Here is a 17,500-nt window from a genome sequence, read left to right as displayed (position 1 = left end):
TTCATCTCTCTCAAGCTTCTCCGCCATCGAACACCGGAGCGGACGCAGAGGCAGAGGGGCTGAACTCTGAAAGGAAAGTTTTGGTTTCCACGTTTCTCTCCAAAGACACTCTTTTTGTTTCACTGGAGAGTTTGGTATATTTACACTGAGCCGGGTTCATCCTCTGCAGGACGCATGGATCCGCTGCCAGGCCTCCGCAGAGAAGCATTGTGCTACTCGCCGAATTTCAACACTCAAACGGGCCGGTTTCCCAAATCCAAAAGCACCAGCTGTGAGCTCCACGGTGGGCGGAGGGAGGGAGAGAGGGAGAGAGAGAGAGAGGGGGGGGAGGGAGGGAGAGAGAGAGGGAGAGGGAAAGAGAGAGAGAGAGGGAAAGAGAGAGAGGGGGAGGGAAGGAAGGAGGGAGGGAAAGAGAGAGAGGGAGGGAAGGAAGGAGGGAAAGAGAGAGAGGGAGAGAGGGAAAGAGAGAGAGGGGGAGGGAAGGAGGGAGGGAGAGAGGGAAAGAGAGAGGGAGGGAGGGAAAGAGAGAGAGGGAGGGAAAGAGAGGGGGGGAGGGAAGGAGGGGGAGATAGAGGGGGAAGGGAGGGGGAGGGAAGGAAGGAAGGAGGGAGGGAGAGGGAGGGAGGGAGAGAGAGAGGAGGGAAGGAGTGAGGGAGTAAAGCAGAGTGCCACATCACAGCGTGAGAATGGTGGTTCCTGCCAAGGGAAGAAGAGGCCACTGAAGGGATGACACCCTTTGAACAGATGACACCACCTTGAGTATTGGTCCAACTGGGATCCACCAGAGAGGGAGAGGGAGGGATGATGTCATACAGGAAGGAAGTGCTGCCCTGCTCCCACATTCTGTTCTGCAGATTTAGAACATGGTCTAGTCCGGATCAACTGGAGAACCACGGAGCAGAACCGGGCACAGCGCGCATTATGATTTGTGTTTTTGAAAGAGTAATGATTTAAATGGCGTGCAGAGCTCCATCCTCTTTGCAGGATGAATCTATTGTTAATCCTTTACAAAGGGAACTTGCGACGTTGCAACTCCAACTTTTTATATTTTATTTTAATGATTGTTCTTTTTACATCGAGTATTATTAGTTATTTAACAACATAATGTCACAAAAGGAGAAGACAAGGAGACAAATGTTTTTTCTTCAAACATTCCTTAGTGTGCTTTAATTGTGGTTTATTCAAACTTATTTTAATTGGTTTTGCCAATGTTTCTATTGGTTATAAGCAAGTAATTGATCCTCTGTCTCTCGCTCTCTCTCTGTCTCTGTCTCTCGCTCTCTGTCTCTCTCTCTCTCTCTCTCTCTCTCTCAATGAATGCATAGAGTCCTGCTCTTTATTATTTGATGCTGCTGTTAATGCCTCTCTGTAGTTGGTGTGAAGTATGTGTAGGCGGCCAGATGCATATTTATTTCTTTTCCAGCTATGTTTACAGAAATGATCCTCTATAGAGCCAGATGTAGAGTATAGGATGTAATCAGCATTGTGCTGTGTGTTTGTGTGGAGCAGGGAGCCTTATTTAAATAGCGCAGTGCATCCGAGTAGATTGATCTCATAAAGTAAAGTGTTGATGCAGTTATGTGGCCTCTTCTCTCCTCTCTTCATTCAATTCTGTGAAGCTTTATTGGAAAGAAAAACATGTTGGCACAGCATATACACAAACAATATCATATAAATAATGCTAGCGGTACAGGGGATATATAACACGCTGTTGCTGAAGGAGAATCATGTGGATTATATAAAGATGAAAGAAAAATACTTCACATGAAAAGATGCTGAGACGGGATACGTTTTATAGGCAAGAACATAATATTTTAGTGGTTCTGTTTCACCAACAGTTTCACCAAAGAGAGTTTAAATAAGCTCTTTTATTCAAGTAAAGGAAGGAGTCTGGAGTGTTTTCAATGAAGACCCGTTCCACTGGCTAATCGGTTACTAATCATACAGTTTGAAAATTAGATTTTCATTGATGAGTTTTAACCAGTGGGAGAAATTATTAAAGTCACTACAAGGAACTTTAACTTAGTGTTGGTTCTGTTGGTCCCTGTGGACTAACGTGGTAGTGTCTCTGAGGTCCAGAGTCTCTTTAGAAAACCTCTCATTCTACTGCAGCAGGTCTGACAGTCTGCCCCTCTGTCCTGGTTCTCCCGTGCCTCCCTTCCCTCCAGCGGGTCCAGCAATACGTCCTGGGTCTCCAGCAGCGTGGTGGACCGGTCTCTGCTGGAGGATCTGGGTCTGTCCACGGTGGACCGGTCTCTGCTGGAGGATCTGGGTCTGTCCACGGTGAACCGGGCTCTGCTGGAGGATCTGGGTCTGTCCACGGTGGACCGGTCTCTGCTGGAGTCTTAGCTGAAGGAGGTTCTGGTGAACCTGCATGAGTTCATCTGGTTTCACCAGAATCCGACCCGGTGGCTCCGATGACGAGCATCAAGAATAACTCTATAGAAACAGACCATCTTCTCTCTGATGGTCTCTGTACTGATGGAGGTCTGATAGAGGACCAGGACTACACTCAGACTGGTTCATATAGAGGATCAGGACTACACTGAGACTGGTTCATATAGAGGACCAGGACTACACTAAGACTGGTTCATATAGAGGACCAGGACTACACTAAGACTGGTTCATATAGAGGACCAGGACTACACTAAGACTGGTTCAGGACCAGATAAAAGATCCTTGTAGTATCTTTGACTCTTCTTTTTCCTCTCTCTCAGAGACTCAGAGGGCCGTAAGCTCTGTAAGAAAGTGAAGGTGGACCCGAGCTCTAAGCCTGGAGGAGCAGAGCTGCTGCACTACAAGTGAGTAACCAGGAACTCTTTCCACACCTCGGTGCTTTCTGAGGAAGTGATGCCGGTGTTTTTCATCTTAAGAGGCGAGTAGTTCACCGTTCACTCTCCTGGTGTTTCAGAGACGGGACGTTCCACACGGAGTACAGCCGGCCGGCCACCTTCAAGGTGAGTTCATCATCTGAGATCCTGCATTCATTTTGACAGTCATTAACTATATTGTACTTCCCTGTGCAGCCCAGTGTGTCCGTGTCCGTTTAATGTGTTCATTTAGTTTGATAAGAGCGACTTCACGCCGCCTGCTCATTAAGATTGTGGATGAGCAATTAAGGGAAATATAAATAAATAATGTGATTTCTCTGACTAATATTGTTCTATTTCAAAATGTTATGTCCAGGCCTGTATTAATAGTCCAACATAAAAGAAACTTCAATTAATAGCTGAGGCTCTTTTTACTCTCCAGGTGTGGCTACAGATAAACAGCAGGTAACATGTTACACATCGTTACATCGGTTAGATTCTCCACTATTACATCATTCAGTTCATTTTATGAAAACCACTGACATGTAATTCATTCTGCATGATAAACACGAGCGGGCATAAGGTCTGAATATGTGTCCGTTCCTCCATTATTTATATTCCTTTAATCCGTAACGGTCCACAGATCATAGGAGTAAAAATGTTGTTATAGCTTCGTCTGGTAACGAAGGCCGCACTTACATTTAGTTATATTTGTTGTATTTTGTTGCAAATTGATCGTGGAACATTGCTTTTGTTCTTGCAGTGTCATTTAATTTAATTCAGCACCAGTGGCTCATTGATTCTTACATTAACAGGAGACAAACCTCCGGTTCCTTAAAGTGAAGTCAAAGCTTCATGTGTTGAAGCTGCATTCTCTCTAATGTCCACCAGGGGGCGACTCCTCTGGTTGTATAGAAGTCTATGAGAAAATGACTCTACTTCTCTCTTGATTTATTACCTCAGTAAACATTGTAAACATGAGTTTATGGTCTCAATCTCTAGTTTCAAGTCTTCTTCAATACAGCATGATGTTCATTTAGTACATTATGGTCCATTTAGAGTCAAACAGACCATAAAGCAGGGGATGCTTTAGGGCGGGGCTACACGGTGATTGACAGGTCTCTGTCAGAGCGTTGTACTTGTTTTTGTCTTACAACTCTTAATACTTTCAAAGTGTGTTTTCACTTCATCAAATACTTGATAGTCGTACTCAGCGTTCAGTTGTACTTAAGCTCCGCCCTCTCGTGCAAAAAACCAAGATGGCGACGGACTAAACGTCAAACTCGAGCCTTCAAACTCGTCATCCTCAAACTTCATGTGAGTTAATGAGAACTCACGAGAGACTTTGTTTTTAGTCTGTTTATTATTTATTATTCTACATCCTGGCGTGTGTTGCTCGTGTTTCTTTCCCTGGCAGATGGAAAAAGGCCTCTGAAACAATAAAACTTCCAAAAAGTCTTGACTTTTTAAACCATTAATAACCAAGTTAATCCCGATAATAACATCAAGAACTCTAAATATTCTGCCCGTGTCCACGCTGTCATGTTGCAGCGCTGCTGGAGGAAATATTTCCTGCTGTTGCCGCCGTGAACATATGGTTCATTATATTTACACGGCGGTTTACCGGGCCCATCAGCAGAGACTTTAAGGTACTGAAGTAGCTTTGACACCTCTTGGATGGACGAACATGTTGGTCTATATGAGCTCACATCTGTCTATATACTGTATACTGTGTATATATATACACTCTGTCGTTCACAGGATCATTTAGTGAAGTTGTTGGATGATCTAAAGTTCTAAAAGAGTCTTCTTCTCTTGTTTCTGCTCCCTTCAGTCCATGGTGGCGTTCTTGAAGGACCCGTCAGGACCCGCTCTGTGGGAGGAGAACCCTGAGGCCAAAGACATCGTCCACATAGAGGCAGAGAAAGTAAGTAGTGACCTAAAGAACCGTTAGAGCTTTAGGGGTGAACTGTACAGAAGGTTTGGCTGCACTGTTAACTGAAGGAAAATTCAACTACATGGACCAGGATGCATTGCACGCAAGCTTCTGTCCAACGTTGCCTCTGCGCCCCCCCCTTCCCCCTCCCCCACATGTCACTCACCTAAGTAGCTGACTGAGACTAAGACCAGAGGGTATCAAGACCGAGACCAGGGGGTATCAAGACCAAGACAAGACCGACACCAGAGGGTATTGAGACCGAGACAAAACCGACACCAGAGGGTATCAAGACCGAGACCAAAAGGTATCAAGACCGAGACAAGACCGAGATCAGAGGGTATCAAGACCGAGATCAGAGGGTATTGAGACCGAGACAAAACCGACACCAGAGGGTATCAAGACCGAGACAAGACAGAGATCAGAGGGTATCAAGACCGAGACAAGACCAGAGGGTATCAAGACCGAGACAAGACCGAGTTCAGAGGGTATTGAGACCGAGACAAAACCGACACCAGAGGATATCAAGACCGAGACAAGACTGAGACCAGTGGGTATCGAGGAGGTAGCAGTCCACTCCTCCCCTCTCTTCCTCCTCCTCTCTTCTCATCTCCTCCTCTCCTCTCCTCTTCTCTCTTGATCAGCAGCATAATCTGACTCAGCAGCATGTCCAACAAAATGAATCAAAGTATCGTATCTTGGTTCAGCATCAAAGATCAAAGAGCTGCTCAGCGTTCTTCATGAAGTCACACTTTACTCATATCAAACTCCTAAAAACGCTGGATGCAAGCAGCAGCTTTGACCGCTCTCTAATGAAATGAACCCGGAGGCTTGTTGAAGGTGTCAACAGAGGATGGTGCTGAATACGGGTGTGTTTTTAAAGGAGGAGAAGAAGAAAGTCCCGTTTTCACATAAAGTGCTGAGAAAGCAAAGATGATGATGATGTGTTTTTTTAATTTCAGAGCTCTGTATGTTAAACAGATAAATCCACCCTGACACCAAGCTTTAGTCAACACTCTGCTTATATATATATATATATATATATATATATATAGTGTACATATATATATATATATATAGTAGTATATAGTGTACATATCGTCTTAATAATCTTCTTACTCTCTCTCTTTCTGTCTCTCTCTCTCTTTCGCTCTCTCTCGCTCTCTTTGAAGGACTTCAGGAAGCTTCTGAAGAAAGAGGAGAGGCCGGTCCTCCTGATGTTCTACGCTCCCTGTGAGTCCTTTTATTATTATTATTATTATTATTATTATTATTATTGTTGCTTTTATAGATTGATTCAACATATTGACAGAGAATAAACAGCTGTTGTTGTGCAGAACAATGAAAAACGTACCATGAAAGATGTGGACTGGTGCATACTCAATACATACATGGAACCTCCTCATCTTTGAACCTACTGTATTATATTGAATTATATATATTTTCATTATTACTGATTTTGTGTTTCCAATCGTTTAGTCTGTAAAATATCAGAAAACTGTTAAAATCACTTGTTTCCGGTGTTCAAGGGGACATTTTCACTTTGATTGTCGAACACAAATAGATTCAATCTGCAATAATATAAAACATTAAACCGATGACAACGTAGGAGCTGGAGACGGTGAGAGTTTCCTCCTCACTGTCTATTGCTGAATGAATTCAACTATTAATGATGAGCAGGAGGACCAGCACTGATTCTCCTGTAAGCTATTTCATTTGGCTGCTGAATATTTGCTCGCATGAAGATGTTTTTAACACGTAAAGAATCTAAACATGAATTGTCCTTCTTGGTATAATCTCTAAACATGTTAGTAGTGTTTTAATCAGTGAATATTTGGGACAGTCACATGATCACACCGCCACCACTTGCAGACTCTACGTGCACAACGCGTGTATGTTTACCAGTTGATGCCTTAATCTTCTCATAATAGTGTCTTCCCTTTTAATATGAAAGACTTTATGTTGGGTCTTCCATGTGTTGGTCTCAGTTGTTACAGTCTCATCTTTCACAGCAGAACCCTGCAAGCTGCTGTTGACAACAACAACCAATTCCCTCGTCAGATGACGTGTTGTGAGTCGTATCGATGCAGTCAGAGCGAAGCTTCCCTCTGATAACATTCTGTTGTGTTATTTCTCTTTCAGGGTGCGGCGTTTGTAAGAGAATGCAGCCCGTCTTTCAGCAAGCGGCCACAGAGACCAAAGGACGATACGTAAGTCTGCTGAAGTCTCTTTTTATGTTGCATCAGCTGATCTCTGATCTGCAGCCGTCCCTCTCTCTAATGATGTTTGCAGATTAGATGAGATGTGTCCGCACGGTTAGCTCTCTGCAGTCTGCAGGAGTACAGTCCGTCTGGCCCCTTATATGTACATATATATATACACATTTATATATATTTGCTGCGAAACCTCAGCAACCTTTGCACGATAGATAGCAGGATAATAACACAGTTGGCATTTAAAGGTAACTTAGAGACCCTGATCCCGTCTCTGCTGGACTTGATTTACACTTTCTGTGTTTTTGGTTTGCATTGACCCACCGGAGATATTACAGCATCATGCCATAAGTCTATTATTTTAATGATTCCAGAGCTTCATGTTATTGTACAGGTATGACATTACTTTGTATATAATGTGTTTCTTAGGTGGTTCTCAGCTGGCACCTGTAGCAACAATTAAGGCCTAATGTGGTTCCAGCTGAAGTTTACACCCTCTGTATGGATTAAATGTCACTTCAGCCTGTCCACTCTTTGTGTTTACCTCCTAGCTCTCCTTCTTTTCTCCTCTTTTCATCCTGTTTTCTTCTCCTCTCCGGTCTCTCGGGTCCCCTAAAGACCCACGTTGTCAGCTCGCAGACGAGCAGCGTTTATAACACCGAGGAGCTCTGCTCTCAGCTGCTGCTGCTGTAATGTGCTTTTCTTCCAGAGATGCATGAACAAAACGCAACCACGGGCATGTGTGATGGGCTAGAGGGGAACAAACGCTTTGTGCTCATAAACAGAAGAAGAATGTGAGGGAGGCAGCTGCCTGAGGAGACAGGGAAGGAATTAAAAGATCATTAACTGCATGTTTGTTTGATTATCAAACATGCTCTATAAGTAGTGAAGATGTAATTACCAGGATCACACACGCTCTCTGTGCAGATCAGAGAGGAGTGTGTGTGAGGCTGAGATATGTTGTCAGAGACTAACAGTGCTCCGGAGAACTATTTAAATAGTAAATAGTTTGTCTGTCAGGTTGTACAACACGTCTCAGCTTCTACATCTAGTCTCTCAGATGAATGTGGAGAGTCGTTTCCTGTAGATTTATTGCCGACGTTGACACGTTATCATGCTAACGGTAGCGTTGTGCTTCCCTCTTCTCACGGCTGCTCGTTCGTCGATAGGTTCTTACTCCTGATGCTGAATAAATAACTTTACTATTTAAATTGTCTAAGTTCATTAAATGTCTACACCTAGATAAAGGTTTGTTATTAAAAAGGTCTACATTGATTCACAGAGCCGTCTCTTTTTATTCTTCTTGTCATCCATCTTTATAAACTGAAGCCCTCTGATGACGACTAACCTGTTTCCATGTTTCATCTTCTCCTTCTGCTGCCCTCTCTTTCCTAACCCACGGCTCATTTAGCTTTTTATTCATTTATTGTATTCATTTACTTTCAGGTACTGGCGGGGATGAATGTGCACCCGGCTGAGTTTGACGGCCTCAAGCAGGAGTACAACGTCAAAGGCTACCCGACCTTCTGCTACTTTGAGTGAGTTTGAGTCCTCTCATCCGTCTCACTTAAGGCTCGGCCCCTTCACTTCCAAGGCTGCCAACATCAGAGCGAGGCCACTTCAAACATGAAGTCCAGGCCTCTCGTACACCAGCAGACGTGACGGTGGCACACGGACAAACCTGCAGCGGTGGTCCTTGAGGTTTCACAACTGGCTTCCTCAAGGTGTAAAGGAGAAAGTCTGTTATTCCCTTTGAAAGAAAGTAAACTCGAAGGAGGCGGGAGCAACTGCAGAGCGTAGTGAAGCCGTGATCACGTGACTGTGACTAGTAGTTCACTGATAAAAACATTAACATGGAAACAGGAGGTGTTAAAACTCTTCATGTGAGTAAATATTTATCAGCCATCAGATGAAACTAGACAGCTGGTTTGTTAGCTAGCTCGCTAGCTTTAATGCTACTCTGGCCGAGAGTGTGACCGATGGTGTTTGTTCATTCCGGACCCCCCCCCCCCCCCCCCAGCCTGGAGCCTCGTCCTCATATTTACAACCGAGAGCTTCTTAGTCCTTCTGCTCCAGCTTCATCAGCCCCATTTTCCACATTAAACACTCTCTCATTCCAGCCCCGGCCTTTTAATTAGACCGGGACTGATTAAGTGCCTTTGTGGTTAGTGTGTGTGTGTGTCTGTGTCTGTGTGTCTGTGTGTGTGTGTGTGTGTGTGTGTGTGTGTGTGTGTGCGCAGGTACACGCACACACACACTCATGTGTGCAGCTGAGCCAGAGCCAGTCTGTTAGCCGGCAGCGCATTAGCGTCAGAGCTAACGACCGTCCGAGCCCATCGGCTCCAGTAATGAGCGCCCTCCCTGATAAACAGCAGCTAATCACTGCTGGGTACAAATCTGCATCGACGCCGCTGGAGTTAATCTCGTCCGCTGCACCATGAGACCCGGGTGTTCAAGGTCTTTGCACCTTTTCCCAGTCCTGCAGATTAAGAAAGCTTACAACACAGCAGAGGAACAATAACAGTGGAACGACTTGGGCTTCTGGGTCCTTGCTGTGTCCTTTAACCAAAAGAAAGACATTCATCGTACTTGATTTCTACAATGTTTCTGTGTATTTTACTGCAGCAGAGATGAAGAAGAGAATATAGAGCCGCTCCTAAATCTCCCTGATTGAATTCCAAGCAGCAGCTCACTTAAAAATGCAAAGTTTTGAGCTGCAAAGTCCAGTGCGTGTAATGGTGTATCACCTTTTTAACAGTGTCTGGAGCTTTAAAGCACCCTCTGGTGTTTTTACAGAACCTCAGAGCTGCCCAGAGCCGGCTCCTGTTGACACTGATCCTTCAGCTCCTGGGGGGGCCGAGGGCGGAGGAGATAAACTGTGAAGCAAATCTTCTCAGAGATGCTTTGAGCTCATTTCAAATGCATTACGAGTCGCTTGGCATTTCTTAAATGCTAACATGCAGAACACATGGAATGACTATCAATCACTGTTGAAGTTTCTTCCTCGTAAAACATTTTCCTGCTGGATTTGAGCCGTTCTGTTTCACTCGTTTCAGATATTCTTTGCCCTCGCTTCACGTGCACTAACCCCACAAATGTCACTACTCGTTGCAGCAACTTAGACAGCAACAGGTTGTGATTGGTCCGCTTGGTGGCGTCTTGTTTCCTGTGAAGCACAGAAACAGAAGAAGAACCCTCAATGCTCGTACACGCCTCCTCCACACGTCCTCTATCTTTTCTGCGTCGCAGTATTTTCAGTTTGAGGAAAAATAGTTTTGTATCACATTTAACAGATTTCATGTGGTTTTAAAACTCGAGTCCATTTACTGTCGGATGGTTCAGAGATGGTCTTGTTCTTGTGCTCTGTTTCAGGAAGGGGAAGTTCCTCCACCACTACGAAGACTACGGAGCCACAGCCAAAGATATCGCCGACTGGATGAAGAAGTGAGTATCATCCTCATCACCTCACCCTCTGGAGATGCTTTTAGACTTGTTAAAGGGACGGTAGAGATTCTACACAGTCAGTGTTTTACTACAGTAGATGGAGCAAAGCAATGTACTTTGTGTGTATTTTAGACTCCTAACAGAATCAGTTTAAGTGAACGCTATATTTAGAATGTTTTCACCATGATGAGGAACTGAAGCTGTTCTCTCTGATCTCTAGAAACACACCAGACTCCTTATAAACAGGTTCAACCTCTCAGAGCACAGGAGCTGCTGCTCCATCTGTTACTGTGTCTGTGTTGATGTGTGACCCCGTGTCTCCCCCACCACGACTCTGGCTCTCCTGCCTCTCTTCATTGTGTTGAGGGCCTGGCTCTGGACAGCCGTGACCGTCCGACGGGGCCGGCCAGAGGGCACAGAGCTGCAGCTCTTTAACAGCTATCACAGGAAGCGGAGCGAGACGGCCAGGAGGATGTATTCTGAGCTCTGCTCTCTTTAAGCCAGAGCAGCAGAACTACTAAACTTCTCCTGCTGCGCTTCTGCAGACAAACGCAGCCAAGCTCCACAGAAAGGTTCCCGTGCTTTAAATTCAGGGACCGTTATGTTTACAACAACAAAGTCACTGTATTGAGTCAACTCGAGTATTCTTCACTTCACCTGGTTCTGTGTGTGTGTGTGTGTGTGTGTGTGTGTGTGTGTGTGTGTGTGTGTGTGTGTGTGTGTGTGTGTGTGTGTGTGTGTGTGTGTGTGTGTGTGTGTGTGTGTGTGTGTGTGTGTGTGTGTGTGTGTGTGTGTGTGTGAGAGAGACTGTGTGTGTGTGTGTGTGTGAGACTGTGTGTGTGTGTGTGAGACTGTGTGTGTGTGTGAGAGACTGTGTGTGTGTGTGTGTGTGTGAGACTGTGTGTGTGAGACTGTGTGTGTGTGTGTGAGACTGTGTGTGTGTGTGTGTAGTTGGAGGAGCTCAGCCCAACACAGAGATCAGAGTAGATGCTGCAGCGTGATAATAAATGTTAGTAACGTTAATAAGAAGTAATAATAATCACCAGTGACGTCGGAGCTTATCAATAGTATGATCTTTAATTATTCAGCATCGGGGCTCCTTCTGAACATAAAACGTTAAAGTCTCTCTTGATCTACTGTCTGTTAATGTTTGTCCGTTCTGGGCTGCCGTAGAAACATGGCGGACTCCATTCTGTCTGTTTTCTCCTCTATTTGGCCCAAAACTAAGATATCTTTACGTGCATGGAGTGACCTTCATTTGCACATTAAATATGTTCCATATGGTAGAACGGAGGAGGACCGGCCTCCTGCCAGCCTCATCACGCCCGTGATCCGTGTTTCATCTGGAGATCCTGTCACGAGGAGAAAGCTCAAAGTTTTTGCAATAAACGGTGTTAAAAGGTTTTTCAGGATAGACTCCCTGCCTCCCATCTTTTATCTCCTCTGCCCTGTTTCTCACCTCTAGTTTCTCTTCTCTTCAGATTCAGCTGTCTCCTTTTCTATATTCCTGTTTTCACCAGATTCAATCTTTACTCTTTGACAGGAGCAACAGAAGTCAAACAGGGAAACTGTTTCTTACTGTTCTAACATCAAAACGTTTACTTGGTACCAATCCCGACTTACTTACTCTAGAGTCTAGAGTTAGTATATAAGTGGACGCAGACGTAAGAGTCTCTCTGAGACTAAAGAGGCAGAACAGAACTGGACCTGATAAGAGCAGCTCAAGGAGGAGGAGGTTTACGTCCATCTTCCGTCCGCTGGTCGTTGGCTCTGCAGCGTTGGACTCCGTCATCGAGGGCGGGGCTGCTTCGGTCCAGATGTGTGTGTGTGTGTGAGTGAGAGAGAGACATGTTGGGTGGAGAGCGGGTTTACAGCTGTGTTTGATTTCTGCTCTGTGCGGAGTACACACCAGCTGCAACGTGACTGCTTTTACTTAAAAACAAATGTAAACGTCCCTCACCTCACCTCTGTTGCCGCCCCCCCCCCCCCCCTTACTTCCTGTTTCAGCCCTCAGCCCCCCCAGCTGAAAACCCCCGAGGTGCCGTGGACGGAGACGGACTCCCCGGTGTTCCACCTGACCGATGAGTCCTTTGACGGCTTCCTGGAGGAGCATCCTGCAGCGCTCATCATGTTCTACGCCCCCTGTGAGTAACAGTCAGTTACTGATCAGCACAAGAACCAACAACCAGAAACCTGAAAGATATTAAATCTAGTTTTGCACACTATACCGATACCAGAAATGTGTCGTAACAATAAAGAAATGTATTTAACACGCTCCTTTAAACGTCATAAATACAGCAGAGAGGAGTGTTCACACACCACACTGCTGTTGTTACGCACAACGTTTGTGAACACGAAGCCACATTCTCTCGCTGGTGTTTTTAGTTTTTTCTCAGTTTGTTCTGCTTAGGTCGTGCGTGTTCATCCACACGAGATCCGGCCTCATGCAGATACATCAGAATCACATTCAGCAGCTACGACGACGCAAAATATTCCCTGGTCTTTGATTATTTCTGCGTCCTCTTTACTTCCTCCCCCCATCCTTCCTCCCCTCCCCCTCTCTGTAAACACCCATGCGTGAATAAGAAGAGGATCTTCTTCCCCGAGTATGTTCATCACATACTTTGCTGCAGAGTTTTCATACCTCCGGGTTGCCGGCAGCGCTGCGCTCCACACCAGAGGGCGGGAAAAAAGAAAAACACTCCAACTGTTAAAGTGATAAAAAAAGAAAGACGACATCTTTAACTCTCACTGCTACGTCGACTCATTACTCGCTGCCTGAAACTCACATATTTAAACCAACTTCTGCAAGTTGGGGAGTAGAAATGTAGCGACGAGGGATTTATGGAAATATGATCCGCAGAAAAATACGAGACGGTTTATGTATCAGGTCAACATGTTCCTACATGTCTTAAAGGGACAGTAGTGATGGTTCTTCTTTTTATTATCACAGAAAATAACCACAGCTTTTATTTACTCAACTTCTCCTCAAACAGATAGAAGAAAGCTTTCTATGACTTTTAACTCTCATACCATTCATGCTGCGAAGTATGTTAATATAATACAATTTAAGAAAACCTGCATTCTCTCGACTCCTCTGGTTGTATAGAAGTCTATGAGAAAATGACTCTACTTCTCTCTTGATTTATTACCTCAGTAAACATTGTAAACATGAGTTTATGGTCTCAATCTCTAGTTTCAAGTCTTCTTCAATACAGCATGATGTTCATTTAGTACATTATGGTCCATTTAGAGTCACACAGACCATAAAGCAGGGGATGCTTTAGGGGCGGGGCTACACGGTGATTGACAGGTCTCTACCAGAGACGTATACGGCGTCTCTACGTCACTCCTCCTCAGTCCAGATATGGTCACTTCCTGTTTACTGGTTGCATTAAAACAAGATGGCGACGGCGAAATCGCAGAACTGGAGGCTTCAAAACATCCAACGTATCTAACGTTCTCACTTTTATTTCACTATTTAGCAACTTTATCTTGCAGAATTATTTTAGTGTCATTAGTTGATGTCGTCGTTTAGAGCAGAAAACATAACTAAATATAAATCACCATCCTCATCTTAACGGTCAGAATAATGTTTGAGTGCTCTGTGCTCGTCCTGTGGACAGCAGCCAGTCACACACACACACACACACACACACACACACATCAAGGTTAATCAGCTGAAACAGACGGCAACACACACACACGCATAAATATCTGTGCGCCTATCAAACACGTATTTCATACCGTGACACAAACATTTATTGCAAACAATTACCCCTCGTATCTCTGTCTCACACACACTCTCTCTCTCTCTCTCTCTCTCTCTCTCTCTCACTCTCACTCTCACTCTCACACACACACACACACACACACACACACACACTCGCCCTGCTGCCTCGGTGCAGTTTTCTTAATGGCCCTGCTGTCAGAGTGAGATTAATGGTCTCCAAACCTCCACATCAGCCCTCATCTCCGTCCACCTCTCAGCGCCGGTCTCTGCGTCCTCTGAGCAGCACTCTGTGGGGGTTGTTTGCGTGCAGCGTTCCTTACGGCGTTAAAAAACTAAAAACCTCCAGCTGAGCGCTGCGTGAGCCTGATTATGTTCAGGACCCAAGAAAAGCTAAACAAACCGCCGATGTTGTTAGCGGGTAGAAAAAGGAAATGATTGAAGACAGAAGGTTGTTCCTGCAGATATGGCTTTAACCCTCTCAACCCCAAAACCAGCCAGCGGGATTTATAAAGCGTGTTTTCTTTAAGTAGTCGCAGAAACTACACGTTTAACACAGCAAGAAGATGTTTAAAAATCCCACGGTCCTTGAACACATCATGGTGAACGCCTCCGTCAGAAAAAGCAACAAAAACAAAGCTTAGGATCGTGATATTTAATCAAAAACATTTTATTCTACATGTTCTCATTTAAAATAAAGCGTTCACTTTAACCAGACTGTGTAAAAACTATGAAGTCATGATTGATTCATCTGAGATCAACAGTCATGTGACTACAAGGAGGAGAAACTGTGACTGAACTACAGGAAGTGAACACAGAGAGGAGAGGATGTTAAATTATAAACGTAGAGCCGCCAATTTTTCCCCAACATGTTAACACTTGTGGACACTTGGAAAAATGGATATATAGATTTCTGTGTTTTCCAATTTTTGGAAAATACTTTCTAAAACAAATTAAACTTGTGTTTTTCGTATCTTTTTTATGATTTATGTCATTCTAACTGTTATTCTGCACTAAAGACATCTACACTTCATCCTCCTTCCTTCATCCATCCTTCCTTCTTCCTCCATCCTCCCTCCATCCTCCCTTCCTCCATCCATCCTCCATCCATCCTCCCTCTTTCCTCCATCCTCCCTCCATCCATCCTCCCTCCTCAGCGTGCATCTGTTTTTATTCCTCTGTGGTCGACTGTGAGCTCCTCTCCACAGTCTGAATCAGCAGTATTTCCCATCATGCACCACTTGTTCTGAATGCGGCTGATGCAGGACGGACACTCGGAGGGTTTTTCTCTGTTGCTCATCAGTTTTGAAGGGTCAGACTTTTGTCCTTTCAGTCTCTCCGTCTGTCCTCTGAACACCATCTCCTGTGATGTCACACTTCACAGAGGACACGAGGCATACATCACACTTGATTTATAGCCGCTGTCGGTTCCACGTTGTATACTGAATAAAAGAATTCCTGAACTGTTTTGACAAGGGCAATTTAGCAGCTTTTGGAAATGCACCAAGTTTGTTTTCATGCATCTGTGCACGACGGAGCTCTGAGCACATAACGAGCAGCGCTCACCCTCCATCAAACGGCATATTCATCACATCTACAGTCCAGATATACTGTGCTTCAGACACACACAACACAATAAAGAGGTCGCTGCTCGTGCAATATTAAGCACCTCAACACCAGACGGGAGTTTTATTTGTTCCGGTTTGAGCTCCAAGGGATTTGTTGAGAAGAAAAAGCTGCAAACACTCCAGATAGTACACAGTTCTACTACAAGAAACAGAAGTAATACTTCATTAGAGGACACGGCGGTACAATAGGTCCCTGATGATGAAACTTATTTCATTCTATTTTAATTTTCCTTTCAAGAGCTGAGAGATCATTCATGCTATCATTGAGTGACTCAGTGGAATCAGACTTTATACAGTTTATATTTAGTTTATTTATTTATTTTGCACAATTTAAACCATCAAATAAAAGTGAACAGACATAACAGATAAATAATACCACAGAGCAGGAAGAGGAAGAAAGCCAACTGGACTCATTTGAAGCCTGAAACGATAAAATATTAAAATATTACAGAGAACAGGAAGTGAATATGCATAAGATATGACTACGTAAAATATTACTGACGTACTATAAGATGTACTACTCATAGCCGTCATATATATTGATGTATATTAATACATGAAACATATTCCTATTAATTAACAATATTGCCTGAAACCTGGCTCATAACTGAAATATGTTTTATCATTAATTGCACCAACGAAGAAGAGGCAGAATGTTGCGTATCTGCTGTTAAAAATATTTTCTTTTACAGGTTTTATATTTACGATCCGTGTTTTAAGCGTTTTAAGCGTTTATATTTCCTTTATATGTGAAACCAAACAACAGAAGACGATTCAGAAAAGTCTTCTCAACATCTTAACTTATGAACCAGTTGTGTAGAAGTAGTCCGTCTCTAGTTGTGTAGAAGTAGTCCGTCTCTAGTTGTGTAGAAGTAGTCCGTCTCTAGTTGTGTAGAAGTAGTCCGTCTCTAGTTGTGTAGAAGTAGTCCGTCTCTAGTTGTGTAGAAGTAGTCCGTCTCTAGTTGTGTAGAAGTAGTCCGTCTCTAGTTGTGTAGAAGTAGTCCGTCTCTAGTTGTGGAGAAGTAGTCCGTCTCTAGTTGTGGAGAAGTAGTCCGTCTCTAGTTGTGGAGAAGTAGTCCGTCTCTAGTTGTGTAGAAGTAGTCCGTCTCTAGTTGTGTAGAAGTAGTCCGTCTCTAGTTGTGTAGAAGTAGTCCGTCTCTAGTTGTGTAGAAGTAGTCCGTCTCTAGTTGTGTAGAAGTAGTCCGTCTCTAGTTGTGTAGAAGTAGTCCGTCTCTAGTTGTGTAGAAGTAGTCCGTCTCTAGTTGTGTAGAAGTAGTCCGTCTCTAGTTGTGGAGAAGTAGTCCGTCTCTAGTTGTGTAGAAGTAGTCCGTCTCTAGTTGTGTAGAAGTAGTCCGTCTCTAGTTGTGTAGAAGTAGTCCGTCTCTAGTTGTGTAGAAGTAGTCCGTCTCTAGTTGTGTAGAAGTAGTCCGTCTCTAGTTGTGTAGAAGTAGTCCGTCTCTAGTTGTGTAGAAGTAGTCCGTCTCTAGTTGTGTAGAAGTAGTCTCTAGTTGTGGAGAAGTAGTCCGTCTCTAGTTGTGTAGAAGTAGTCCGTCTCTAGTTGTGTAGAAGTAGTCCGTCTCTAGTTGTGTAGAAGTAGTCCGTCTCTAGTTGTGTAGAAGTAGTCCGTCTCTAGTTGTGGAGAAGTAGTCCGTCTCTAGTTGTGGAGAAGTAGTCCGTCTCTAGTTGTGTAGAAGTAGTCCGTCTCTAGTTGTGTAGAAGTAGTCCGTCTCTAGTTGTGG

The 17,500-nt window shown here is 44.2% G+C and overlaps 1 protein-coding gene across 1 annotated transcript in view; it reads left to right on the top strand.

Moving 5' to 3' along the window:
- The window catches only part of pdia5 (protein disulfide isomerase family A, member 5), a 46,388-nt gene that overhangs the window by 14,640 nt on the left and 14,248 nt on the right, over positions 1 to 17,500 (top strand). The window contains exons 4-11 of the mRNA XM_076085092.1: positions 2,718 to 2,801; positions 2,912 to 2,957; positions 4,645 to 4,737; positions 5,919 to 5,979; positions 6,889 to 6,956; positions 8,406 to 8,497; positions 10,332 to 10,403; positions 12,411 to 12,547. Coding sequence (XP_075941207.1) covers positions 2,718 to 2,801; positions 2,912 to 2,957; positions 4,645 to 4,737; positions 5,919 to 5,979; positions 6,889 to 6,956; positions 8,406 to 8,497; positions 10,332 to 10,403; positions 12,411 to 12,547 — 653 coding nt within the window. The remainder of the gene's footprint in view (positions 1 to 2,717; positions 2,802 to 2,911; positions 2,958 to 4,644; positions 4,738 to 5,918; positions 5,980 to 6,888; positions 6,957 to 8,405; positions 8,498 to 10,331; positions 10,404 to 12,410; positions 12,548 to 17,500) is intronic.

This window comes from Anarhichas minor, unplaced genomic scaffold (assembly GCF_050575085.1).
Source record: "Anarhichas minor isolate MPS153535 unplaced genomic scaffold, ASM5057508v1 ptg000138l, whole genome shotgun sequence".
Classification (NCBI taxonomy): Eukaryota; Metazoa; Chordata; class Actinopteri; order Perciformes; family Anarhichadidae; genus Anarhichas; species Anarhichas minor.
Note: the sequence above shows the minus strand (reverse complement) of the source record. Positions and strands in the feature narration are given on the sequence as shown.